General features: G+C 44.9%; 2 protein-coding genes across 4 annotated transcripts in view; both read right to left on the bottom strand.

The window, feature by feature from the left end:
* Positions 1-27708, bottom strand: part of LOC131693147 (uncharacterized) — a 369761-nt gene that overhangs the window by 84368 nt on the left and 257685 nt on the right. The gene's annotated exons all lie outside the window — the stretch shown is intronic.
* Positions 527-823, bottom strand: LOC131687459 (coiled-coil-helix-coiled-coil-helix domain-containing protein 2-like). Its single transcript, XM_058971548.1, has one exon. It carries the CDS (start codon positions 821-823, stop codon positions 527-529), a length of 297 nt encoding a protein of 98 aa, XP_058827531.1.

Here is a 27708-nt window from a genome sequence, read left to right as displayed (position 1 = left end):
GATTCGCTATTAACATGGGACAGTTATGCTTAGAGCACCAGATCCTAAAAGCGACCAATTTTGGCCAATCACTGGAGACAAAATCACGCGTAACAATTAATAAATTAAATTATTGCTGAGTAATTTTTGTTGTACATGAATGAAACTTATCTATTTTCTCGTTACCTATGGCTAAATAACCATTAGAAAGGTTATTAGTTTATGTTGTCGCATTTTATAATCATTTATACTACTCTCAAGCGATCGATTTTCAAGATACGACTCGCACTTTAACCACCCCTTCACCGCGCCATCAAAATATAAATAAGTCATACTCCTAATGAACTAATATTTATTAAAACATTTACTAAATAAAAACATAGACCTGACAGTTCGTTTGCAAAAAAACACCGAAGCACAGTGAGTTGGTGTTAAAAATCTATCTTTGATCCTAGTGCTGCAGGATTTTGCCAACATTTATACTATTTTTATTCAAAAAAAGTATCACGTGTACACTATGTATATGGACTTCTAAATTTGGTAATTGTTACGAATCACACTCGGCCTGGCCTTGGGTACAAGATAATAACTGTTTGATCTCCCACGAGCATGGTCCTGCCGGAGTGTTTGCCTTGCCCGATACCAGGGCAGCCTGTCCTAGCGAGGCTGCCTCTTGTGAATCGAAACCGCTGAACATTCCGATGAGGGTATGTCCAACGGTATTACCGACGGAGCCGATCGCTACACTACCCGCAGTAGCTGCGATTTGAGCAATTAATCCAAATGCCTGGTGGGGAGCTACCATTGGTGCAGCGGCAGCCGAGTGTGACGCAGGCTGGACCATCGGCTAACTCGATTCCGGCGAGGTGGAGCGGCTGCAATTGGTGTGGACCTATGAAGCGATGTATATAATTTCAAGGACATTTGCAACGCAATTACCAGAGATCATCAAAATGTTTCGTGGCTAACGTTGTAGTTCAGCAAAAAAAAACAAAAGTTAAATTGATCGCAACAAATAAAATCGCTTTCTTCAACGAATCGTGGACAAGAAAAATCCAAATGCCAAATTTAACGGAACATTGCCTAATGACGTCAAATAAAAATGAAAGCCTAGCGAGCTTGTTAATACAAGATATTCGCATTTAAAAGCGAACCAAATCACGTTTCTCATACTGTGGTCGAATATAAAAAATTCTAAGTCTATGTAAACAAGCTCTGCGAACTGTCAAAAAAGTGAGGTTAAACATTTTCATCCAATGTTCATACAGCGAGTGGTTCATTTTAGTTTGTTTACATTGCTACTGAATTTTGTACTGCGATTCACCACTTCATTTACCGCGTTGCCAAGAACTTTAGTGAAAATATTCAAAGCAGTGCTGCCCAAACGTACATTTTAAGTCCCACCATTCTAGCTGAGGTGAAAAAAATATTCAACATTCTTGCATATTTAAAATTTTTAAAAATCATTAAAAAATCATGATAGCTCCTAAAAATCTCATTTTTACGGAAATGTTCTTATAAATGTGTAATCTTTCGATTAAAAATAAGAAAACAGGTGTTAGGTCGGACGAGAAAGGTCTATTCTATGGATTTTTCTCATCAGAATAAATTAGTTCGATTGGCACGTTTCCTACACTGAGCGGAATCGCTACATCCATATTATATGATATTCATATAACTCAGCACTATTGGAATTTCCAATGATTGCAACATTAGACTTTCAAAAGTATATCAAACTTATATGGTTATCATGTTGAATGTTGCATTCCTCACAAATTCAATTTTATCAGATTTCCATATAACTTTTAAATTCCAGTGTTAGACCCAAATCTATCAGCGCACTATATAATAACTATCTGATAATTATAATATTAAAACATTAGGTGGTCCAATGAAATGTATAAGGCACTTTGTTAAATGTATAGGGAATGTTTAACGTATTAAAGCATATGATGGTTTATTAAATCTATAAAAAAAAGTTAGTTATTTTGATAGAGAGCTTTTTCCACGTAATATTTATATGAATCTGGACTGATTGTTTTCGGATGTGCTCCAAAATTATGGTATTTATAGTATACCGATCGTCTTATTTTTCCTAATTAAAATAATGCAGTCATTCTTGGACTGCAATGAAACAACGATAATCTAAATAAAAGATAAATATTTAATGGTTTTAATTCAGAACATATTTGTATAGTTATATTAGGGTGAAAATGGTGAGATGGAACTTTTGATTGAAGGAAATTTTTGTAGTTTTTTTGAGGCTCTAAAGCTTTTGCAGACTACTCGCCCTGAAAATTCAAAAAGTAAATACAGAATACTAAATTAGGATTATCGCCAGTAGTACCGTTTTATCATTTTCGAGCATACGTGAACTGCGTAATATATATCTGGTGCACTTTTGCTCAATAACCCTCTCATAGGTAGAATGGAAACAAAATTCAGTTTGCTTCTGAAACCGAACATGTCCAAACCTTAATGCGCTGTGTCGGGAGAACGAATGACGAGGGGATCGAACCAAACTTATCATCCATCGTGGCGGGCATCAATTGAATTTGGATTTTTTAAGTTCACACAGGGACGTCAATTTACAAGCTTTCGTTCTCAGTACATTACAATACATTATAGTAGATGTGGCAACATTTCTCAACTAAAAACTAAACTAAAAATAATTAACCTAACAGCAAACGGTAATGAATTCGTATCGAAGTCGAAGTACTCGGCAAACTCATGGAAGCGACGAACTATCGCTATAATCGGACTATTGGCAGCATAGTTAGTGTTACACATTTCGATGTGTAGCTATGTCCTAGGGCGAAGAACTCGGGTTAAAGCGTAGAGGTTGATTTGTCCAAGAAGAACGAGTACATCGTACTCAGCCAACATAAGCTTTACTATGAAAATGGCCTGGGAAGTGAGTCTGCGCTCTTGCAAAGAATGTAACAACCTGCAACGGTTCTCATATGGTGGCAGGTTCAGCGGGTCATTGAGGGCAATTGACGTAAAGTATATCGTATAAATTTGCGCTGGACAGTTTGAATCCTTTCACTCCACGATGCATGATAAGGGCACCAGACAATGTTTACAAATTCCAACTACGAGCGCACCAGTGAGCAATATAAAGCCTTGAAACAAAAAGGATCTCGGAATTCGTTGGAAATTTTAAACACAAAACCCAGCAATCGTATCGCTTTGTCATCAAGAATAACGCCTAGGTCCTTTACATGGTCAACGCGTTGTAACTGAGTTCCAGCAATATTGTAGTTGAAATTAAGCATGCCACTTGTACGATGAAAACTGATGACAAAACATTTCGAAACACTAAGAATCAACATATTTCTTTGACATCAGTTGAAAAATGTATCGATGAGACACTCACTCACAGCAATCGGCTTCATTCCTTATGACAAGAAATATTTTCAAGTCATCAGCGAAAACGTTTCCCTCCACGTATTAGAACGAAAACCGCATCATTTACGAATAATGAAAATAGTAACGGACCTAGTGTATTACCATGAGGAACTCCGAAATTATTAAAAAAAGATTCAGACATGTGTCACCAATTTGCACGACGACCTCGCGGTGTACAAGGTAGGATCGCAGTCGGTGGCAGAATCTCGTGGTACATCCTAGTTTATCAAGCATTGCTAGCAGTATCTCGTGGTTAACTGTGTTGAAATCGGCCTTAAGATCAGTGTAAACAGTGTCCACCTGGAGTTTCTTGAATATTTTCTCTATGCAAAACGATGTGAAGCTAACTAACTCAACCGATAGACCAGAGTAGAACCCGTGCTGACAAGTGCTTATGTAATGTTTACTAGCAGAAAACAGCACCTCGTTGATAAGCGATTCGAAATTTTTTGACTGCGAAATGATTCCCCGGTGGTTTCCGATGTTACTTTTGTCACCTTTCTTGTGTACCGCTGTGCTTCTTGTGTTTGCTGCTGAAGTGACACATTAAAAAGGTGCGTCAGTGGGATCGCTAAAACATCGGAACATTTTTTCAGAACAGATGACGGGATAGCACTTAGTCCTGGAGCATAAGACAGCTCCCTGGCAACCCTATACCATCATATGGAGTTTGACAGCGACCTACATATATGGGGCGTTATAGCTATAAAGCCCCAAACAAAGAATTATGTTCGGCACTATGCTCGATATTCAAGCATTCCACGCGACGTTTTGCATCTTGTGGGATGATTTAATATCGTATCATTCAGAAAATCGACATTTTGTAACTAAATACAACTTCTAATCATTCGGTTGAAAATCAATGTTTTGCCTTTCATGGCAGTGATGCTGGCTGTACAGAGACGTCGTCCTTGACAGGGGGCTGGCATAAGACGATTACATGACATTTTTTGTTAGGGGAAACATTGCCACTGGGACCACTGTTCAGGTTATCTTTTGTGGCCCCTGTTTGCTCCACATGCAACCCTCCCGCAACTTGACGTTTAGCCTAAGTTGCTTGAAACCACCGTGTTTCGAATTATGTCGCTACCATAGAACGCCGTCCACTAATTGTGACACTGTAAATTTCTATGCGAGAAAATATTTCCGTGACGTCTTTTACGAACTTGTTTTCTTTAATTATATTCGGAAGAGGTAATCAAGATGATCATTTCAAAACAGCGCAATAATTTAATATAAATACAAACAAGTTAATTCGTAATTTTGGAGTTTCATAAAAGGATTACAAATTTTGCTGAATGTAAAATGCATGATTTGATTTGAGTACGCTTCTAGTGTGAACTTTTTCTTCTCCCGTCGCCCTTGAAACATTTTTCGCATATGACAATTTTCGAAAGTTTGTCGTTAATCCATAAATTTTTGTGATTATTATTTTTCACGCATTTAACAAAGCGGGATTGACTTCGATTGTTTATTTCTGACAGCATAGCATCTAACTGATAGGTGCTGCGACATTTACGGTGCAAAGATTTCCACGAAATTCAGAAGTGATGGCAGCTCATTTTTATCGTTGAGGGAGAAAAACAGTCCAGTGCCATTGTCTGTGTTGTTTACATTGCAATACAAATATTACTACTTAATACCTTAAGACTAAATGATGGTGCTCACTAACTAGTATAAGCGTCGCTGTTTTGTATGCTGATGATTCCAAAAAGTCATGAATCATTTAAAAATAATGCATCGGAATAAAGATGCATTATTTTTAAAACAAAACAACACTAAACCCCCAAAAAGTCTTCAAAAATGAATTATCCAAAATATAAAAATCTAAACAAGAAAATTTTCGCTGTGAACAAGTTTACGCTTTTTTTTAGAAATTGCTCTTGAATAAAGTTTGAACCGCCATTTTAGACCCACAGACCCAAAAAAAGTGGTTTCAACGATTTGTATAGGAGCTGTCAAGTTGTTCCTCCTCTGTCTACATGTTACAGATTGCGCGAATCCAATGTAGTTGGAAGCGAGTTGTTTGTTTGTCCACATGTTTCGTCCCAACTGGGTAGTACATTATTAATGTAGCTGAGGATCCGTTTGGGACAGGTATGCCATATCTCGTGAGGCGTCATAAGATGCCTTCCGAATTATCGCTCCCTTCGAAGAAATAGTACTGCACACTGGCAGAGAATATGTTCCGAGTTCTCGGGCTCGTAGTTACAAAATCGACAAATGTCATCTTGACTTTTGCCAATATTTTCCTGATGATTCTTAGCAGGACAATGTCCCGTAAATAAACCTGTGATTATACGTAAGTCTTTACGTTTTAGATCCATTAGTTTTTTGGCTATCGTTGTATCTGGATGTATGAATTTCTTAGCTTGTTGAGCGCCTTCTACGTTACGCCAGTCGTTTAGTAGTTGGTCTCTTGCCCAAGCCGAAAGTTCTAGTTTAATGGCACAGGTAGATATACCTAGAAATGGTTCTGGTCCAACAAACATGTTTGATGAACCACGCCTGGCTAATTCGTCGCCCACTTCGTTATCATCGATTCCTTGGTGGCGGCCAGGTGCCCAGAATATCATTACTTTATTCCGAGTTGCCAGTTGTTGTAAAAATGTGATGCACTCCCAAACCAGTTTGGACTCACATTTCGACGACCTTAATGCCAACAGTGCTGCTTGGATGTCCGAAAAGATTGCGATTTTCGCATGTCTGTAGTTTGTAGTAGTATATATTGCATATACCTCTGCCTGAAAAACTGTAGGCCACTTTCCCATTGATATCGCTTCTTTAATTATTGGTCCGTTGACTCCCGAGCCAGTCAGCTCACCCATTTTAGAACCATCCGTATAGAATGATATTGTACCTTGAGGCAGTATAGGACCCCCTACATCACACATCTGACGATCCACTATGTGGACTCCTTATTATACTTAGGTGAGATTACATGACATAGTTCTAATGATTGTGTTGTAACACTGACATGGGATAACGATAATTGCGTAGTCTGACCATTGAGACGCAGTTTACAGGAAATAAAAAAATGCAGGCGAAAATTATGGAAATCTGATCATTCGCTTACGTGTATTTGGAAGATTGTGATAGTTTTAAGCAGTAACCCTAAAACGCAGATTATGCAAAAATAAAGTACACAGCTAAACCCGAAATAATAAAAGTAAACAAACACTCAGCTCCAACTGTTATTTTGTCCATCTATTGATTTTTACGTTCTGTACGCCTGGTAGCATACCCTTATGGCATGTTCAGGAGCGTTTTATTTTGTAAAGGAGTTTAAGGTAGATTGTCATTTCCTAATGTGTTGGTATTTTGTCTTAAACATTAGGGCACAGAGAACAGACATCCATGATCGAACAAAAATATTTAAAAAACGTGTGTAAACATTTGAATTAATATACGATAAACACTAGCGCCGCCACATCAACCTATCCCAACTATCCGTCAAATCCATTCCGGAACCGGTTAGAAATCCTGAATGGATTTCGTATGGAATCTTGCTGAAAGCAAAAACCGATTCCGACTCTATCGGTTGATGCATTTGAGCTGGAATTCCCCAAGTACCCATAAGCATTAAGCCATTGCACTATATTGGCTATATATTTGAACTAATGTTGCATTGAAACTCCATTACAGCATTAACAATGCAATGAAGGTCTATATTAGCATCAATAATGCATAACTGCACAGCCGACATATAGCATTATCGCTTGCTCTATATGCGTATATAAAGTGATATAACGCGTACATGCTTCAAGGATCTTTAAAGCATGTAAGCTTTACAAGTGCATTTGGTGCCATTATAGAGCAAATAAAAAGCCGATATAGTGCTATTGTAATGCTGTGGGTTTATTTGTTATGCAACTCTTCTTGAAGATTATATTCGGCATATTTCATTTCAATCGAACATGTGCAATATAGTCTAGGGAGCAAACTCAGCGAACTTACCGTGAAGGACGAGGCAACGTACCTCAGTTCGAGACTGACTAAAGGTAATTTTCGTAAAACATTCATATTATGTGAGAGCGAAAACCCATTAAGGATATTCATTACAATGCATCAGAAGAGAGACCATTACGGTTTTAAACAGAACATCTTTTTTTTTATTTTTTTTTTCGTTTTTGCTCATCATACCGAAACATATGAAAAGGTTTCAAAACCATGGCGGACAATGACAGCATCCTAAAACTTTTTAATAGCATTAGTATTGCCAATATAAGGCTTTCAGTAATAGCACTATATTTCGCCTTTTCTGACATAATATCAGCATTATATCAGTATTTAGGGCTTCACGGCTCTTTAAGACAGCTTTATATGTGGATCTAAAGCAGATATTAGGCTACGTTATGAATGCTTATTGGTTACTTGGGTCATACTGGAAGTCGGAACCGGTTCCGGACTAGTTTGACTGGGTAGAGGAGTAACCGCTGTCAGTTCTGTCGAACTCTGCCACAAAAAAATTTAAAGGGTTGTGTACAGGACACGACCACGGTGACATTAAAAATGTAGCTTTTTTCAAGAGCGTGCAAATGAATTTTATCTATCACACATATCGACTCACGTTCTTGTTCACTCGCCTGTTTTCATATATTACAATTTGCTATATACCCTCCCCATCAAAACATAATTTATTGAAGGTCTTTTAACGGTAATCTATTAATTAATCAAGTATCTCACTAGGTGATTGGCATTATTTGGCTGATCCATCTAGTAAAAATGGTCTGTCCAGAAAATATATTCAAAAGAAAAGTTCCATATTGAGAGCTGTGATGAGGAAGCCCACGCCCGCCAACGGAAATATGCAGATTCTCCATGAAATATGAAATTTCATTTTCCATTTAAATTTTCAATAATGTACTAATGAACTTAAGTAAACAATCATAAGTTTAAGTATTTCTTGATCGATTAGTGGTGGAAAAAATGAAATTATTTGATAAATTTCATTGTTATGCAACGTTCGCACTACCAGTTTAAACGGGGTTTTATGCTATCTTGGTGACATTTTTCTTGTTGCTAATTATTAAAACGTGTTATAACTCTGTAGTGTAAACATTGTATTATTAAACCAATTCTGCAACGTTTTATGTTATATAGGTGTTTTATGTGGTAATAGGACTGACATAATTATATCTTCAGTACAGCGGTTTGTTTCATAATTTAAAACAGATTTATTTTAAAATTTAAATTTGTATACCCAACCGTTCTATTTGTTGTATACTTAAAACGCAATTAGAACTGTGTTTTAAATACATAGGGTAGGACAGATATTCTGACTGGATAAATTGGGAAAACAATTTTAAGTCCAGTAACGCTTAAGGTTGCACAGAGAATGCGCAAAATTCGCAAACGAAAAAACAGTTTTTTTCCACACCGTATGTCAGATCTTCATAAAAATCAATCAGCGTATGTAGAATGTTGTACAGTACAGTACTGCTGATTGATTTTTATGAAGATCTGACATACGGTGTGGAAAAAAACTGCTTTTTTCGTATGCGAATTTTGCGCATTCTCTGTGCAACCTTAAGACATGGCTTGAATTTGAATCGAAAAAGAACACCCGCTTCAACTGCTGCTGGGACGGTAAGTTCTGTTTTAAAATTTTCCGTTGTGTTCAGTACGAAACAAAGTGTTTGAAATTAGAAAACAAAAAGTTCTGCTGGGAATGTGATTGTTTCCGATGCAATTACACTCAGATTTTTCACGCAGGGGATACAGGCCGTGTAAATGAAAACCGCGTAAATTTAAAAAAAACGCGTAAATGAAAACCGCGTAAACTTCAAAATCCGCGTAAAGAAACCTGAGTGTACTCTCCTATATAAAATACTACGCTGCTGAACCATGCAATAACTACAGAAGCACGTTATCAGATGCCTTACTGATCAAAAACATATAACCGAAATATGAAATATGAAAACCAATAGGCTCTTTACCCTACGCAGCTACAAAGCGCCGTAAACATGGATTATAAAGTTACAACGCACACGCATGCATAAAATATTTTGTAGTGGAATTTCAAAGAATAAGTTTGCATTTTCTGTTTCATGGACTGTTTCTCCCTGGAGAGCAATTTGATTTACACTGAACACGCCAAGCGCAAAACCGCAATGAATGTCGTCTATACTCTGAAGCGGCAGGGACGCACTTTGTATGGATTTGGAAGTTGAAAAGTTAGAACTCACTTGTATCATTATAAAAAAGTCCCTTTTCAGGGCCACTAAAATCATTTCAAAGAATAAGTTTGCATTTTCTGTTTCATGGAATGTTTCTCCCTGGAGAGCAATTTGAGTTAAACCCTAAATTATGATTTATTTCAGTACGCAAATTGCAAATATGGTCAGAAACAAACTGGAATGAAGTGGGAAACATTTTTAGTAGGCGCACTCAAAAAAGGTTTCAATTCTCAAACATTTTACCAAGGTGCCGTATTACATTACTCTCTTTACCCTGAGTGTTTGATAATCTCCGTATTGGAAACACAATTTCAATTTTGTTCTTTATCAAAAATATGTGGTCGACCAACGAAGGGGAGGAGCTACGAAGAACACTTATTGAGGACAACACAAAAAAAGGACGAGCTTACATTGTGCTTTTTTTTAATTATAGAGGTTTTAACCTTAGGGTCATTCGCCTCTTTGTCGGGTTAGAGAAATCTCTTTAGGAAAATCTCTAACCCTATGTGCGGGGGTTGGGATTTGAACCCAGGTGATCTGCGTACAAGGCAATTGATTTACCAACTACGCTATCTCCACCCCACCTTACATTGTGCTGTAGTCAGGTATAAAAACTCAGCATGCTGTTGCTCACGCTCAGTTCGTTTGCAGCATCAGCATGTAGCAGTTCGTTTGCAGCATCAGCATGCAGCAGTTCGTTTGCAGCATCTCCCGCGAAATTCAAACCGCCGTCCGTTTGCTGCTGTCAGAAGAGTTGGCCAAGCACGCCGTCTCAGATGGCACCAAAACTGTTACCATATACACCAGCTCCAAGTAAATTTCGAACACTGACCAAACAAAAGGCCCTTTTCAGGGCCATCAATTTATCGACAAATAAATAAATTGAAGTTTTGTTATTGCAAGCATCAGAAAGTGACATGTCAAGTGCGTTGGATGGTAAGTGAGCCACTTGTGAACAATACCGTCGCTTTCACGTAGAATGGCACAAAATCAAAAGTTATTTGTGATTTGTAGACAGTTTAGTGTAATGATTCAATTTACAAAAATCGAACGTTTTCTAACGTTTCGATAAAGGTGCTCCGTTTCAAAATTTTCGGCCAGAATGCTGCCTGTTCTTTTAAACGTGAAAATCTGCTGTTGTACTGAATGAAAACCTTCGATTTTTGCGCTGATTGGAATTAGTTGTGACTAATTCTGTAGAATGTACAATTACTGAAAATAACGGATTTTGTGAAAGCAGTGGTTGGTCCGTACAATTCGATTCCAAGCGAGCCAGACTAGTTTTCGTTGGAAGGTCCATCTCTGGCAATAGAAGTAAACTATTTTATTTTGAATTCAACTACAACTTCCTTGAAAACAGCACAGCTAGAAAACTTTTGGGAAAAACGCGCCTAAAACCTAAATTTTCCACTACAATGGAAACTGCCTGTGCCCCCGCCGCACAGCATCATCAAGATTGATAGTAATTCAAGCCGGGTGGAAAGGAGGAGGGAGGTTGTAAGGCAATGGAAAACGAAAATTTCATTTATATCTTACTGGAATATAATTGGCTGGTCCTGAAAAGAACTTGTTGGTTTGTGGTTTATTTTGGGTCACAATTTACGCCCGCTCGATTGCTGATAGCTGTGAATTTCGCAAAATCGCAAAGAAATTACTGTTCCAGCACAACATTTCCTGTCGGGAATGGTTTTTTGGCGGGTAAATTTGCTCGATAGAAATGCAGTTCGTCGATTGGCCCATTCAGATTCGCAATTTCAATTTTGTTCTTAATCAAAAATGTGTGATCGTCCGGAAAAGGACAGTTTTTACAGCAATATGCATTTCATTTGCGAGTTTCAGCGTTCGATTTATGCTTTCTTTTCGGTCTTCTTGGGCAGCACTCCTGATTGGATGTTTTGTTTTTGAGCAATGATCACTTTTAGATGTTACGAATCGCCAGCTGCTGAAGACTTGGGATAATTCGTCTTTTTGTTGTCACGGGCAGCATTTCCTTCCAATTTTAACACTTTAACAGCAAGGTATTTCATTACAGCTACTAGGTAAACGGCACTCCGACGCGTTCAACACAATTTGCTTGTGTACCGACCAACGAAGGGGAGGAGCTACGAAGAACACATATTGAGGACAACACAAAAAGGACGAGCTTACATTGTGCTGTAGTCAGGTATAGAAACTTAGCCTGCTGCTGCTCAATATCAGTTTGTTTGTATCGTCGTATCATATACGTCGATCTTAATGTTTCCAAACATTGTTAAAGGACACAAGAAAAAGCGGCCGTCCGTTTGTAGCTGTCAGAAAAGTTCACCGAGCATGCCGTCTCAAGTGGCCCAAATACACTAGCTCCAACTAAATTCCGAATACTGCCCAAACAAAAGGCCCTTTTCAGGGCCATCATTTATCAACAAAGAATCGAATTGAAGTTTTGTTATTACAAGCATCAGAAAGTGGCTTGCCAAGAGCGTTGGATAGTAAGTGAGCCCCTTGTGAACAATATCGTCGGCATGTCATAGAATGGAACGAAATAAAAAATTATCATTTGTGTGATTTGTTGACAGTTTCGTGTAATGATTCAATTTACAATAACATTCATTAAATGCTCTTTTACGATTACCATATAGATAAATATGTTCGAATATTTTAGATTTCGATGTATGTGTATCGATATTTCGGTGTTTCCATTAGAAATAACGAAATAACTGCTTTTAATACAACCTATCAGAAGATAGTCAAAATTGTAGCATTTGTATAACCAGTCTAAAGTGTATTCTATTTCACTCCGGTTTTGTCTCTGACATTACCCACCCATGTTTTTGGCGTCCCAAATCAGCCGACCTTGCCCGGCTTCCATGGGTTCATTACCACTCCGAGTGGTAAATACCAGACACGTCGCAAATCTGCACCGCCTAGCTCGTCTACGGTTACTCGATGCGCATAACCCTTCTGTTGGTAATCTTCTATTTGTTTGTGTAAAGCTTGCTTCAACTCTGGATTACGGCTCGCTCCAAGCATTCAAGTCGTCGAAGAGCATATTGTAGCTATCGGGAAGCTCTATGTGGTCATGCTTCCACAAAAGACTAGTTTCATACCGGGCACCGCCACGAACTGTCGTTTCTTCCAGTATCCGAGAAGCGCGCTTTTCTTGGTCCGAAAATAGCGTAGTGATTAGTTGCATTTCGACAGCCTCCCTGGTGAAAAAACCCTTGACCGGCCCATGAAGAGCTTGATCTGATGCGCAGCCGCAAGCATGGCAGTTGACTGAAGATTGCTGACAATTGGCTCCCTCTCCTCCGTAGATGCACCTGCCCAGTCTGGTTTTCACAGCTACTGGTTCACGTTTGAGTCCTTCTTTTATCTTCAGAGAAACCATCAAATTCAAATTGTTGACTCCGATCAGTATCTTCGGGACCGCATTTGTATAACTCGTAACTTCAGGTAATCATACTACCCAGTTAGATGCTCGAATGACAATGTTTATATGGGTAGGGATAGGGACAGCTCCTTTACAGTTTGCGCTTCCTCTAATGAATACTTCATCCCCCCAGCTGCTGAAACAACTAACGAAAGCTGTTTAGAGTCTTCCACCACTCTTGTCACTTTCGCTGTCCACAGCAAACGCAACGACTTCTTTATTCCACAAACACCTAGTTGTTCGACTAAACTGTTCTCGACAAGGGTTAGCGACGTCCCGTCATCCAGAAACGCAAATGTTTCCACCTTCCCTTTGGGTCCGTGCAATGTCACTGCAGAATCTTAAAAAGCAGCGACCGTTAATCAACATGGAGAGTGCAGTTTTTCGAGGTATTCACTTTAGACCAGGCTTGCGAAACGTACCGGAGAACGACACGAATGAGCAGACAGCCATACAACACAACTGGCGGCAGCCGCCGACTGCCCAGTACCGTAGCAGCAGCGACTGGAAATGTCATGGATCTCATACAATTTCCATTCGGGAATGTTATGTTCGTTCGGTTCTGTAAGCTATCTTTTTCTCCCGAGTCCGAGATAGACCCGTGTGGTACAGCTACTCTTTACCCATGCTGTGACCAATGAGCCCGACAGTTCAGTTTACGCTATGCGTTGGGATTAGTTTTACCTATCGGCGCTCACCAAATAATAACACACACACGCTACATCATCGCTTCGCTGTGCGGCGGAAATTTTTCGTTTCCTTTATTTTCGCTTTCTGTCTCTGGAGCTCATGTAAGCGAACAGTACTTTAGTATCTTGTTCACTTGGTTTATCAGTGTTACTTTGCGTGTTTCTCAGACCCGTTTACCGAATGTTTATGGGTGTTCACTGCAGTGCTGGGAAAATCACCAAAAATCATCAGTGATAATTATGACTGCTGATCATGCAGTGCTATGATCACAACCATAAAAAATCGCTAGTGATTTTCTCTGAAGCGATAATGTGCTAGCAAAAAATCATTGCAACAAAATCACCGCCTGTGATCACGGCCTGATTATGAATTTTTTTTTTTGATCAGGATTATGAAGTTGAGAAAATCAGGTACGATAGAAAAGATGCAAAATCGGGGTTGATGGTATTGTACATGATTATTGTAAGAAACTCCTTATGATGATGATTTGGCCCAATGATTTTGGGAGTGAGAGCGATCCAGCACACATGTAGGGATGCAAAATAATCCAAATGCTAACGATTTCAGCTTTTCGGGAATGTGTTTTATATTGAAGGACAAGTTGTTGGTAGTTGAACATCAATAGTTTTGAACATTTTCAACGCACAGGGGGGTCCGCCGATGTGCCAAAATGGATTTTTTTCAACTTTTCGGGAAAGTGTTTCATATTGAAGGACAAATCGTTGGTAGTTGAAAATCAATAGTTTTGGACATTTTCAATGCACAGGGAGTCCGCCGATGCGCTAAAATTGAATTTTTTCAACTTTTCGGGAAAATGTTTTATATTGAAGGACAAGTTGTTGGTAGTTGAAAATCAATAGTTTTGGACATTTTCAATGCACAGGGGGATCCGCCGATGTGTCAAAAAGGAAATTTCTTCAACTTTTCGGGAAAGTGTTTTATATTGAAGAACAAGTTGTTGGTACTTGAAAATCAATAGTTTTGGACATTTTCAATGCACAGGGGGGTCCGCCGATGTGTCAAAATGGAATTTTTTCAAACTTTTTGGGAAAGTGTTTTATATTGAAGGACAAGTTGTTGATAGTTCAAAATCAATAGTTTTGAACATTTTCAATGCACAGGGGGGTCCGCCGATGCGTTAAAATTGATTTTTTTTAACTTTTCGGGAAAGTGTTTTATATTGAAGGACAAGTTGTTGGTAGCTCAAAATCAATAGTTTTGGACATTTTCAATGCACAGGGGGGTCCGCCGATGCGTTAAAATTGATTTTTTTCAACTTTTCGGGAAAGTGTTTTATATTGATGGACAAGTTGTTGGTAGTTGAAAATCAATACTTTTGGACAGTTTCAATGCACAGGGGGGTCCGCCGATGTGTCAAAATTGATTTTTTTTTGGAAAATTGTTTTGTTTATTTCTTTTTTGCCTTTCTCATATAAAGAAAGGCTATGCAATCACTGTAAAAATCGACTTTTTAACCGAGGCCCGGAGGGCCGAGTGTCATACACCATTCGATTCAGTTTGTCGAGATCGGCAAATGTCTGTGTGTGTATATGTATGTGTGTGTATGTATGTGTGTGTGTCATTTAAACTCACACAATTTTCTCAGAGATAGCTGGACCGATTTTCGCAAACTTAGTTTCATCTGAAAGGTATAACGCTCCCATAAGCTGCTATTGAATTTTTAGTTGATCCGACTTCCGGTTCCGGAGTTACGGGTTGAAGAGTGCGGTCACACAGCAAATTCTCATATAAACTGGCACCACCATGATGTTCAAATGATGTAAAACATATTAAAATTGATGTAAAATTACTCTAGGTTGCGGGTCTAGATTTTTAATGATCAATCAAAGCAGCTTTGACCATATTGGCCACCTATTACGGTTCATGACGCCCCCGGGGAACCCGCCAAGCTCCAAAGCTAATATCACACCTATTCCACAACGAATTCTCTACCGATTTTTACAAACTTGCTTTCAAATGAAAGATACAGTAATGCCATTGACTGCTGCTGAATTTCATTCGGTTCTGACTCTTACTTCCGGAGTTACAGGGGTGTTAGAAGGGATACACTGGATTTTCCCATATAAATCGGTACAATCGTAATACCTCAGAGGCTAAAAACTATTGAAATGGTCACCAAATTACTTCTAATCGCAGATCTAGATCACGGATTGCCAATCAAACATTCTTTAAATATATTGTGCACTATCGACGATTCCGGAAGTCCGGAATTCCGGACATATTCCACAATTAAAGTCACATCGGTTCTTCGGTGATGACTGAACCGATTTTCTCAAACCACGTCTCAAATGGAAGGAAAAATATGCAGTTGAGTATTGCGTCGCCGCCCTTCCCCCCGCCTTACCCTTACACCTCCCTCCTTCATCACTCCCCACCCCTTGGACCACCCTCACGCCCGCATTTCCTTCTTCCACCCCATATACCGAAATAAGATGGAGTATTTTTGACGCATCCTCTACTCCCACTCTACTAACCCCCCATTCCCTCCACTTTCAAACCCATTCCACCAACATTTCAAAATATAATCACATGAAGATAACATTAAACTTATGCTGATTAAGCTAATTAAATATTATTCGTTTGGCTTTCTCATATAGAAAGGTTATGCAATTGCTCCAAAAACCGACTTTCTAACCGAGGCCCGGAGGGCCGAGTCTCATATAACATTCGACTCAGTTCGCCGAGATCGCAAAATATCTGTGTGTATGTATGTGTGTATGTATGTGTGTATGTATGTATATATGTATGTATGTATGTATGTATGTATGTATGTATGTATGTATGTATGTATGTTTTTTTTTTTTTTTACAATGGAGAAGACCTTTATGTCCTAGCCCAGTACACGTGCTAACGGTAGGGTCCAATCTACCACACGGGGTGCACTGGGGGCGTGTCGGACTCGAATGGTGACCAGCCATTAATACCGACTAAACTCCATTGGGCTCCGCCATCATTCCTCCCAGGAACTACCTCTCGGTATTACTTCTGGGGGGATGGCTGTACTAAGTGTACTCATTCACTCTCACTCGCGCGATCATACATCCTGTATGAGGCTTACTTGGGTGCTCTCTCATCACACTTTGATTCGCTCTCAAACACTCCCACATGAGGCTGACTTTTGTGCTCACCTTTTACGTTCCATGCGAGGCTGACTTGTGTGCTCACCTTACTCATTCCTTGCTAGGCTTACTTTTGTGCTCGCCCTACCCATACATGTGAGGCTGACTTGGGTGCTCACCCTATCACCTGATTCACTCTCAATCGTGCCACTCTATTGTACCTTTGTCACTCCCTCTGGCATCCCATGTGGGACATTTTTCTTAGGCCCCACTTCTGACATACCATGCGAGGCTGACTTTTGTGCTCACCTTTTTCATTCCTTGCTTGCTACCAACCTGTGAGGCTGACTTTTATGCTCACCCTTAACATGCAGTGTGAGACTGACTTGGATGCTCACCCTTTCACTCCTCTGCCACGCCATGAGGCATCGATAGCTTAGTTCCAACATACTACGCTACGACCCTCCCGTCTTGGCATGAGGCAGTCCACTTATACGCCTATACACTCACTCTTCTGTCTTGCTTCGGGGTGGCTGGGTTTACCCCTTACGCGGTTGCCATTCGCTGCGCCAACCTACCTCGGCATGAACAGACCATTCACTCTCTTATTTTGCGCTTGGCCTTTTTCGCTCCAGCTAACCAATCACTAGTTAGCCGTGCCCGCCGTCTGTTGCTCGGTTCGCCAGATTACCTGTAGCCTACTGGCAATCTGGATGGTAGCAGCCGAGACTGCGTTCCACTTCTCCACCGTTTGACACATCCGCTGGATAAGGGTATCCGGGGTTGTGTCCCAGCCACAGACGTCAAGCATTGCTCTTCTTTCGACGTCGAACCGATGACATACGAACAGTATGTGTTCGGCAGTTTCATCTACACCTGGGCAGTCCGGGCAGACTGGGACCTCCGCGTGCCCGAACCTGTGGAGGTACTGACGGAAACAGCCATGGCCTGACAGGAATTGTGTCAGGTGGAAGTGAACTTCCCCATGGGGTCTTCCCACCCAGCTCGATATGCTAGGTATCAGCCGGTGGGTCCACCTACCTTTCGAGGAGTTGTCCCACTCACGCTGCCATCTGGCGACCGAGGTCACCCTGGTGCGCTCGCGGGCTCCCCTATTTCCACGTAGCTCAAAGCACTCCTCATCTTCCCGAATGACCAGCCCGACTGGCATCATGCTCGCTATCACGCAGGATGCATCGTGTGATACCGTGCGGTAGGCAGATATCACTCTGAGGCACATCACGCGGTAGGTGCTCTCCAGTTTCTGTAGGTAACTGGTTACCCTCAGTGCTCTTGACCATGACGGGCCGCCGTACCTGAGGATAGATACGGCAACGCCTGCCAGTAACCTACGTCTACTGGCGCACACCTTTGAGCTGTTGGACATCATTCTCGATAGTGCCGCAACAGCAGTCGACGCTCTCTTGCACGTATAGTCGACATGGCTGCCGAAGGTCAGCTTGTCGTCTATAATGACTCCGAGAGACTTCAGACTTCGCTGTGAAGTGATCGCGACTTCTCCCACATGGATAACTGCATGTTGTGCCGACTTGCGGTTGTTGACGATAACTACCTCCGTCTTATGATGAGCGAGCTCCAGGCCTCTCGCGCTCATCCATTCCTCCACCGTGCTAATCGCGTGTTCTGCGGTTAGTTCTACCTCAGGAATTGACTCCCCGTAGACCTCCAAGGTTACGTCGTCGGCAAAGCCGACGATCTTGACCCCAGGAGGGAACTTCAGTCTCAGAACCCCGTCATACATGAGGTTCCATAGCACCGGGCCTAGGATCGAGCCCTGCGGGACTCCGGCGGTAATCGGAACCCTTTTCTGACCGGCATCGGTCTCGTATAGCAGTACGCGGTTTTGGAAGTAACTTTCCAGGATCCGGTACAGACCCACCGGTAGGCTAAGCCGGTGTAACGAGAGCGCGATGGCATCCCAGCTTGCGCTGTTGAATGCATTCTTCACGTCAAGTGTCACTAACGCACAGTATCGAATACCTCGCCTTTTTCGTTGGATCGCTATCTCGGCAGTATTTATCACTGAGTTGAGAGCGTCCACTGTGGACTTACCCTTCCGAAAGCCAAACTGGTTGCTTGACAGACCGTCCGTACCTTCCGCGTACGGGGTGAGCCTGTTGAGGATGATCCTCTCAAGCAGTTTGCCAGTCGTGTCTATCAGACAGATTGGTCTGTACGCCGATGGGTCGCCTGGCGGCTTCCCGGGCTTCGGCAACAGCACCAGTTTCTGCCTTTTCCATCTATCGGGGAAACGGCACTCGTCAAGGCATCTCTGCATAGCTAGCCTGAACATGTTCGGGTTCGCTATGATCGCTGCCTTGAGAGCGTTGTTCGGGACTCCATCCGGCCCTGGAGCTTTGTTCATTGCTAGGGATTTAGCCACTGCGAGTAGTTCTTCGTTCGTCACTGGAGCCACCATTTCGACCGCACTGTCTCGTAGTGCAGGTGGCCAGGGGCTTGTGGCTCGAGACGGGAAGAGTACTTCGATAATCGTTGCCAACCGGTCCGGAGACCGTTCAGGGGGTGAGGAGCCCCCTTTGGTCTTGGCCATCACAATCCGGTAGGCGTCGCCCCACGGATTCGCGTTGGCACTCTCACACAGGTTGTCGAAACACGCTCTCTTGCTGCTTTTAATAGCCTTGTTAAGGGCTAATTTCGCAGCTCGAAACACTTCACGGCGGTTCTCTCTTGCATCCTCGGTGCGAGCTCTTTGCATCCTACGTCTAGCTCTGAGGCAGGCTGACCGTAGAGCTGCAATCTCGGCACTCCACCAGTATACCGGGCATCTGCCGTTTCTTGGCAGTGTTTTTCTCGGCATAGTGGCGTCGCACGCGCGTGATAGAACAGCTACCAGCGCATCCCCGCTTAGACTGTCGGTGTTGGCCTCCAGTCCCAGGGCCGCGGTGAAAGCTTCGCTGTCGAAGTGATTGGACTTCCACCCGCTTACCTGACAGGGATCTCCCGCCCTCGGATGCTGCACACCATAGTTGATCTTAAAGCGGATTGCTAAATGATCACTATGGGTGTAGCCTTCGTCTACCCTCCATTCCATGCCTGGAGCCAGACTCGGGCTGGCAAAGGTCAAATCAATCCACGCCTCCACTCCGTTTCTACGGAATGTACTAGCGGAGCCATCATTAGCTAGCACAGTATCGAGTTTCGCAAACGCTTCCATTAGCGCTTGACCCCTGCTATTTGTACAGCGGCTGCCCCACTCCACTGCCCAAGCGTTGAAGTCTCCCGCTATTACTACCGGTTTCCGGCCCACGAGGTCCGACGAGAGCCTGTCGATCATCTGGTAGAACTGTTCTATTGGCCACCTTGGTGGGGCGTAGCAGCTGCAATAGAACACACCATTGATCTTGGCAATCGCCACACCCTCGGCGGAGGGGTGTATTACCTCTTGAACCGGGAACCTTCCCGTTGTACAGATTGCCACCATTCCAGACCCGTCCGACACCCAATTGCCGTTTCCGGCAGGGATGCTGTACGGGTCTGATAAGAGGGCGACATCTGTCCTCGACTCCGAGACCGACTGCCACAGCAGCTGTTGGGCTGCTGCACAATGGTTAAGATTTAGCTGTGTGACTCTCACGGCTTCTTCTTATTTAACTCGCCGAAGGGACACGAAGGTCCGCCCATAGCATGTTTATGGGCTTGCTTCTTAGAGGTGCAGATAAGGCACTTATATGCCTTAGTGCACCCCCGCTCTTTATGCCCCTCCTCGCCGCATCTACGACATAGCTTACTCCTGTCTAGGCCTTTGCATTCGTAAGCTTTATGGCCGGATTCTAGGCACCGATAGCACCTGTCCACTGAAGGCGGCTGGGGTATACTGATAGGGCATACCGACCAGCCGATCTTCAGCTTCCCTTCCTCGGTTACCTTTTTGGCATCCGCATTGAGTAGCCTGAGGTAGGCTACTTGGGTGCCAGAGGGTCCGTCCCTCAATCGCACAGAGGCCCGCTCGATTGTGACGCCGCATTGCTCCTTGACGGCTGCGGCGACGTCTTCTGCGGTCGCGAACTCGTCCAAGTGTTTGCACTGGAGAGTTGTTTCCGCACCTAGCGACCTGATTTGGGCGCCCTCACCAAGGACCTCTTGGGCCAAGGCCTTGTATATTGCACTTGATTGTGCGCCTCGCTTCAACACCAGGAGCATCTCTCCCGTGTTGGTGCGTCTTACGCTACGCACATCCTGCCCAAGGGCCGAGAGGCTTTCGGCCGCTTTCATCGATTTAAGGACATCGGCGTATTTGTCCTTGTCGGTTTTTAACCACAAGGCTTCGCCTCTGTCCTTGGCCTTCCTCGCAGGCCGCGGTACCTCCGGTTTCGGTGCCGGCTTTTTCTTGGTAACCAGCGTCCAGGGGTTTGAGCCCCCCTGCCCCGGTCGTGCCGGGTTGCTGGTACCATCGCTCTCAACAGCGAGGTCACTCTCGCCCTCGCTTACCTCCCCCAGGCGGCGTTTGACCTTGACGGTTGCACGCCGAGTGGTGTCGGTTTTGGCACCCTCTCCTGGCGACTTCCTAGGGCGCTTCGCATTCGATGCCGTCTTGCGATTGCCCTTTCCCTTTCCCTTCGAGGGGAACTCGGTCGCCGCTCCGATCGACGTGGCTGCTCCATAGAAGGTAAAGGCCACTGTCTGTGAGCCTCTATTAACCTTCTCTCTTTCCTCCCTATTGGAGGCCACTGTCTGGGTTTCTCTGTCGGGCCTCTCCCGACATTCCACCCTCTCAACATATGCCTGCTGTTCCTGTCTTGCGACACGAACAGCTTTCCGGAGCTCCAGAAGGCTCAACTTCAACTCCTTGGCTATGTTCTGCTTTGCGCTAGCGAAGTCGATTATAGCATCGAGTTGCTTCGCTACTTTGCGCATCGCAGCTATTGGCCCCAAATGTATGTATGTATGTATGTATGTATGTATGTATGTATGTATGTATGTATGTATGTATGTATGTATGTATGTATGTATGTATGTATGTTTGTATGTATGTATGTATGTATGTATGTATGTATGTATGTTTTTTTTTTTTTTTTTTTTTTTTTTTTTGAGAGCAGTAAAAAAATTTTCAGAAAAACCCTGAGTGAGGAAAAATGTACAAAAACCCCATTGTCAGGGAACGGGTTTGGGCTGCCATCACCCGACCCGCTAAAAACCACTGCTCTTGCCCAGAACCTGATTCCTCCCCGGCACTACCTTACGGCATTACTTCGGGGAGGGGTTTTTATGTGCATAGCACGCACTCTAATTCAACTACTTCCTAGTTCGTTTCTTCCGTAGGGTTACAGCCCCACTCCTCTACACACCACCAATTCTCTACCATCCACACAGACTGGCAAGCTCTGCATGGCAGTCGGAAAGCTGGCTGTGAGTCGAGGCTTAGTACTCCTCCCCTACGAGTACAGTCTGAGCGGCAAACTTCTGACTGTCTAATTCACTGAGCCCTGCGGCTCGCTTGTGCCGGTTAGCACCGCAACTCCCTTCTCGCACCATTCAACGCCGTTTACTCTTTGAGCACCAGACTTGTTCGCGAACTACTCGGTCTAGTCCCCGACGATGGACCTAGCCTACTCCGACGGAGAATTCCCCGGCGAGAGAAGTTCTCCCGAAACCGAGCCAACCAACCAGATGTCGAGGTCAGTTCGGCGATTCCGGTGGAGCAGAGCGTCCGGTTCGCTGATGCCCCGACGACCTGCGACTGGTGGTATTTCGTCGCGGTCTACTCAGTCTAGTCCCCGGCGGTGGATCTAGCTTACGCCGAAGGAGAGTTCCCCGGCGAAGGAGGCTCCCCCGGTACCGATTCTTCTTTTGTTTTAGCACCACAATTTCATGAGCTCTTTGGCTTCCTCTCGTTCCGTTTCGCCCGATCTACTCGATCTAGTCCCCGGCGGTGGATCTAGCCTACTCAACGGGCCATACAGTAGGTGCTGAGGTCTATCCGGCGATTCCGGTTGGAGCGTAACTTCCGGTTCACCGGCGCCCCAACGACCCACTGCTAGCTCTGCGACGCGGTCTACTCGGTCCAATCCCCGGCGGTGGATATAGCCTACTCACGAGCTACCCGGAAGGATGTCGAGGTCGGTTCAGCGATTCCGGTGAAGCTTGACGTCCGGTTCCCAGGCGCCCCGACGACCCAACTCGGTGCTACATCACGCACTACTCAACTGGTCCCCGGCGGTGGACCTAGTCTACACAGTTGGAGAGTTCCCCGGCGGCGGAATTTCTCTCGAAACCCGATTTGCGGTTTCTTGTTGGTCTCTACGCCACTTCCTCTGCAACTCGGAGAGTATGCTCGAGACCACTCTGTTGACAGCGTCCCAGGTATGTTCGTCACGGCACATCTCTTCGACGATATTGTCCGCTGTCATACCAGGTATACCCCTACGAACTTCTTCGAATCTAGGGCATTTGAAGACCACGTGTTCCGGTGTCTCCTGCACGGTCGCACAACCCGGGCAAAGGGGTGACGAAGCATGTCCAAACCGATGCAAGTACTTCCGGAAGCATCCGTGCCCGGACAAAAACTGCGTCAAATGGAAGTTCACCTCTCCATGCTTCCTATGTACCCAGGCCGATACATTTGGGATGAGTCGGTGGGTCCACCTTCCTTTCTCCGCGTTGTCCCACTCCTGTTGCCATTTAGCCAACGAGTCCGCTCGAACCTGTCTCCTAGCGTTACGTGCATTTCTCCGCTGATAGCATTCCACGTCCTCCGCCAGGGTAATGCAGATGGGGATCATCCCGGCGATAACGCATACTGCCTCCGACGATATTGTTCTGTAGGCACTCGCGACTCGTACGGCCATCAGTCGGAATGTCCTGTTTAGCTTTTCACGGTTCCGCTTGGTTTTCAGCGCAGCACTCCAGGCAGGAACCCCATATCGGAGTATCGATGACGAAACAGTAGATAGCAGACGTCTCGTGCTGCTTCTCGGACCGCCGACGTTTGGCATGATTCTCGCTATTGCGTTCGTTGCCTTCGCCGACTTTCCACAGGCGTAATCAACGTGGTTGTTGAAGCTCAATCGGTCGTCGATTATAACTCCCAATTGCTTCAATGCACGTTCCGATGCAATCACGTGCCCTCCGACGTCGATCTGCATCCGTTGGACCGATCTGCAGTTACTGACCAACAACACCTCCGTCTTGTGGCGAGCTATTTGCAGCTTAACCCTGTTCATCCAGCTCTCGATCGCGTCTATTGTCTCCGTCACCGACACCTCCACTTCTTCAAGTGTCTCACCCATCACCGTTAGTGACACGTCGTCCGCGAAACCTACGATTTTCACTTTCCTAGGCAGCTGCAGCGTTAACACCCCATCGTACATCCCGTTCCAAAGGGTTGGACCGAGAATGGAGCCCTGAGGAACGCCCGCTGTGACACGCAATGACTTCTGTCCTTCGCTCGTCTCGTACAGTAGCACTCTGCTCTGAAAGTAGCTCTTCAGGATCTGGCACAGATAGTCGGGAACCCTCATTCTATGCAGCGCTGCAGCGATGGCTTCCCAGCTGGCACTGTTGAACGCGTTCTTCACATCTATCGTGACCACAGCGCAGTATCGATCTCCTCTTCGCTTCTGTTTAGATGACTTCTCGGCACTCTCGAGCACTATCCGAATTGCATCCACTGTCGATGCTCCTTTGCGGAAACCAAACTGCATCTTGGACAGTCCGCGCTCACCTTCCGTGAATTTCGTCAACCTGTTAAGAATGATCCTTTCCAGGAGTTTTCCGAGTGTATCCAGCAGGCATATGGGTCTGTACGAGGTCGGGTCGCCAGGTGGCTTCCCTGGCTTCGGCAGCAACACCAGCTTCTGGACCTTCCACATTTCGGGGAAGTTGCCTTCATTTAGGCACTTCTGCATCACTATCCTGAACATGTCCGGATATGCCAGGATCGCAGCTTTCAGTACCACGTTTGGTATTCCATCCGGACCAGGGGCTTTCTTTGGTTTTAGGCGCTTCGATGCTTCTACTAGCTCGTCGTTAGTCACTTGCCGATCCATGTTTGTTCCTTCTTCCTCGCCGTGCGGTGACGGTGGCCATATAGTTGGATCGTGCTTCGGGAAAAGACCCTCGACGATTATCTTCAGCTTGCTCGGACACATTTCGACTGGCGTCGTTGGACCCTTCATTTTCGCCATCACGACTCGGTATGCGTCACCCCAGGGACTGGCGTCTACTTCTCGGCATAGCTCCTTGTGGCACTCTGACTTGCTAAGTCTGATCTCCCGTTTTAGAGCGGCCCTAGCTTCCCGAAACGATGCCTTATGCTCTTCTCTATCTGGTTCCGACCTTGCTCTTTGGGCCCGCCTTCTGGCTCTGAGACAAGCAGCGCGTAACGTACTAAGCGTCTCGTTCCACCAGTAAGCTGGACGCCGTTTGTTGCGTGGTTCCAGTTTTCGCGGCATTGTGGCGTCACAAGCCGCCACAATCCTTCTTGTTAGGTCAGCCGCATCCACGTTCTCGGTCCCGCCGTTCGGCCGAAGTGCCTCAACAAAGAGGTCTTTGTTGAAGGCTTTCGTCTTCCACTTTCGTTCGCCGGTCACCCTTCTCTGTACTGCCGCGGGGTTCCGTTGGCCGATACGGTAGCGAATCTCCTGGTGGTCACTATGCGTATACGTTTCGCATACTCTCCAATTCATGTTCGCCGTCAATGAGGGACTACAGAATGTGACGTCTATGATGGACTCCCTCCCGTCTCTCCGAAATGTACTAACAGAGCCTTCATTGCACAATCGTACGTCTAACTTCGCTAGAGCTTCCTGCAGGATACACCCTCTTGTGTTGGTTACTCTACTGCCCCATTCCACAGCCCAGGCGTTGAAGTCGCCACCAATGACTACCGGCTTCCGATCGATCAACTGCTCGGTTAACTGCTCCAGCATTAGGCTGAACTGCTCTACTGTCCACCTTGGGGGAGCGTAACAGCTACATACGAAGATGCCGTTGATTTTGGCTATCACGAAACCCTCATAGGAACGTTCTACCACTTCTTGGATAGGGAATCTTCCCATTACTTGTATCGCTGCGGTTTCTGATCTATCCGCCACCCAGTTACCGTTATTAGGGGGGACTTGATAAGGCTCTGCGATCAAAGCGACATCGCACATAGTTTCTGTCGTAGACTGCCACAACAGTTGCTGTGCGGTATCACAGTGATTCAGGTTTATCTGGGTCATCTCCATCACCGTTGGCCTGCAGTCGCCTTCTTGTACGCTGGGCATTTAAAGCCACCCGTCTGATGGTCGTTCCCTTCCGCTGGGGTGCAAAGCAAGCACTTCGGCCTCTGCGTGCAGTCTCTCGCAAGATGGCCCGTCTCTCCGCATTTCCAGCACATCCCGGATCTGTCCGGGCCTTTGCAAGCCCCTGCTAAATGTCCAAAGCCTAAACATCTGAAGCATTTCTCTGCTTGTTTGTTTACTCGTGGGGCGGCTCTCAGTAGGCATCTCGACCATCCAACTGTAACCTTACCTACCTCCAGTGCCTTGTCTGCAGCGGTTACCGGTAAACGTATCATCGCTATCTGCGTTCCTCCGTATCCCTTCCTTAACCGGATCGTCATGTGCACCTCGCCCAGTTTGCACTGCTGCTTCATAGCACCTCTCAGCTCGTCTTCCGTCGTTATTTCGTCGAGGTCTTTGCACACGATTACCATCTCCGGGCTTAAGGCTTTAACTTCTGCCTTTCCGCCCATTGATTTAGTTATAGTCTCCTGCAAGGAAGAGCTACTAGTCGTAGTATTCTTCTTAAGCTCGAGGAGCATCTCATTTTTTTGGGTACGCCTGACTCTTAACACGTTTTCCCCCAAATCTTTCAGCTCCGGGTCCTCTCTGACCTTTTTGAGCAGTGCTGCGTACGTAGTCTCGTCATTTGCTTTGACGAGCACGGCTTCTCCCTTAGGCGCCTTCTGACGAGCCGAGGGTTCTGATTTCCTCTTCTGCTCCCCTTTTCGCTCCTCCTTCTTTTTTTGCTGTTTCCCGCGTTTCTCCTTCCGACCTACAACGGTGCTCCAGCTTTCACCCTGTAAGGTGGCGTCCTTTTCTTCGGCAGCAACAGCATCCTCGAGCGTCTGCCTCTTTGACCCGCCTGGTCTTTCTTCTCCTGGTGAGGATCTTGTCCTCTTTGGAGTTATGGGAACTGGCGTGTTCTCCACTCCAATCTGCCTCTCCTTACCCTGTTTCGGAGGGGCTAGGAGGATAGTAGCCTTAGCCGACTCGGATGCTCGCTCAGCTGAATCTGCCCTCTGCGTTGCCGTATCGTACTCTTTCACGGCAGACAGTAGCGCCTTCCGGATTTTGATGACCATCTCCTTAATGTCTTTGTGGACATTGTTTCTCATGTCCACGAACTTGTGGAGCTCCTCCACCAAGTGCCTCGCTACCACTACCTTTGGCGTTTGTGGGGTGTAGCTCCTTCCGCTCTGCTCCGGCTGTTTTTGTTGCTGCTGTTGCTGTTGCTTCGGCTTCCCCTCCTACTGCTCTTGCTGGGTGACTTCAGCTACTATTGGTGGTGGTGACCTCACCAACCCACCTCTGGCAAACGGATTTGCCGTGCCTGCTCCATTTATATCGGTTGCTTGTTGTTTCTCCATTTTATTTTATTGGGTCCCAACTCCGGGCCGCTATCTCCACTCGCTGCACATAGTCGCCTCTCGCGATCCCATGATTATCTATGCTGCCGAAAAGCAGCAGTGAGGTCATGCAAGGGTTGACACCATCTCTCATGGGGAGTAGTGTTCAGAGCCGGATCGGCGTAAATCGGGAATGCTTCAACCGAACCTAGTACCACCAACCAAATGATGGCGAGATTCGAACGTACCCGGAGACCTGCCAGGGTTTTGTTGGAACGGAGGCAGCCATGCTGTTAGCCCACTCGCCATTTCAAGTCGGTGTCATCCTTCCTTACTCAGGGAGTAGAACAGCACGCCTGTCAGCCC

This window comes from Topomyia yanbarensis, chromosome 3, assembly GCF_030247195.1.
Source record: "Topomyia yanbarensis strain Yona2022 chromosome 3, ASM3024719v1, whole genome shotgun sequence".
Taxonomy (NCBI): domain Eukaryota; kingdom Metazoa; phylum Arthropoda; class Insecta; order Diptera; family Culicidae; genus Topomyia; species Topomyia yanbarensis.
This window is presented reverse-complemented; position numbering and strand designations above follow the sequence as displayed.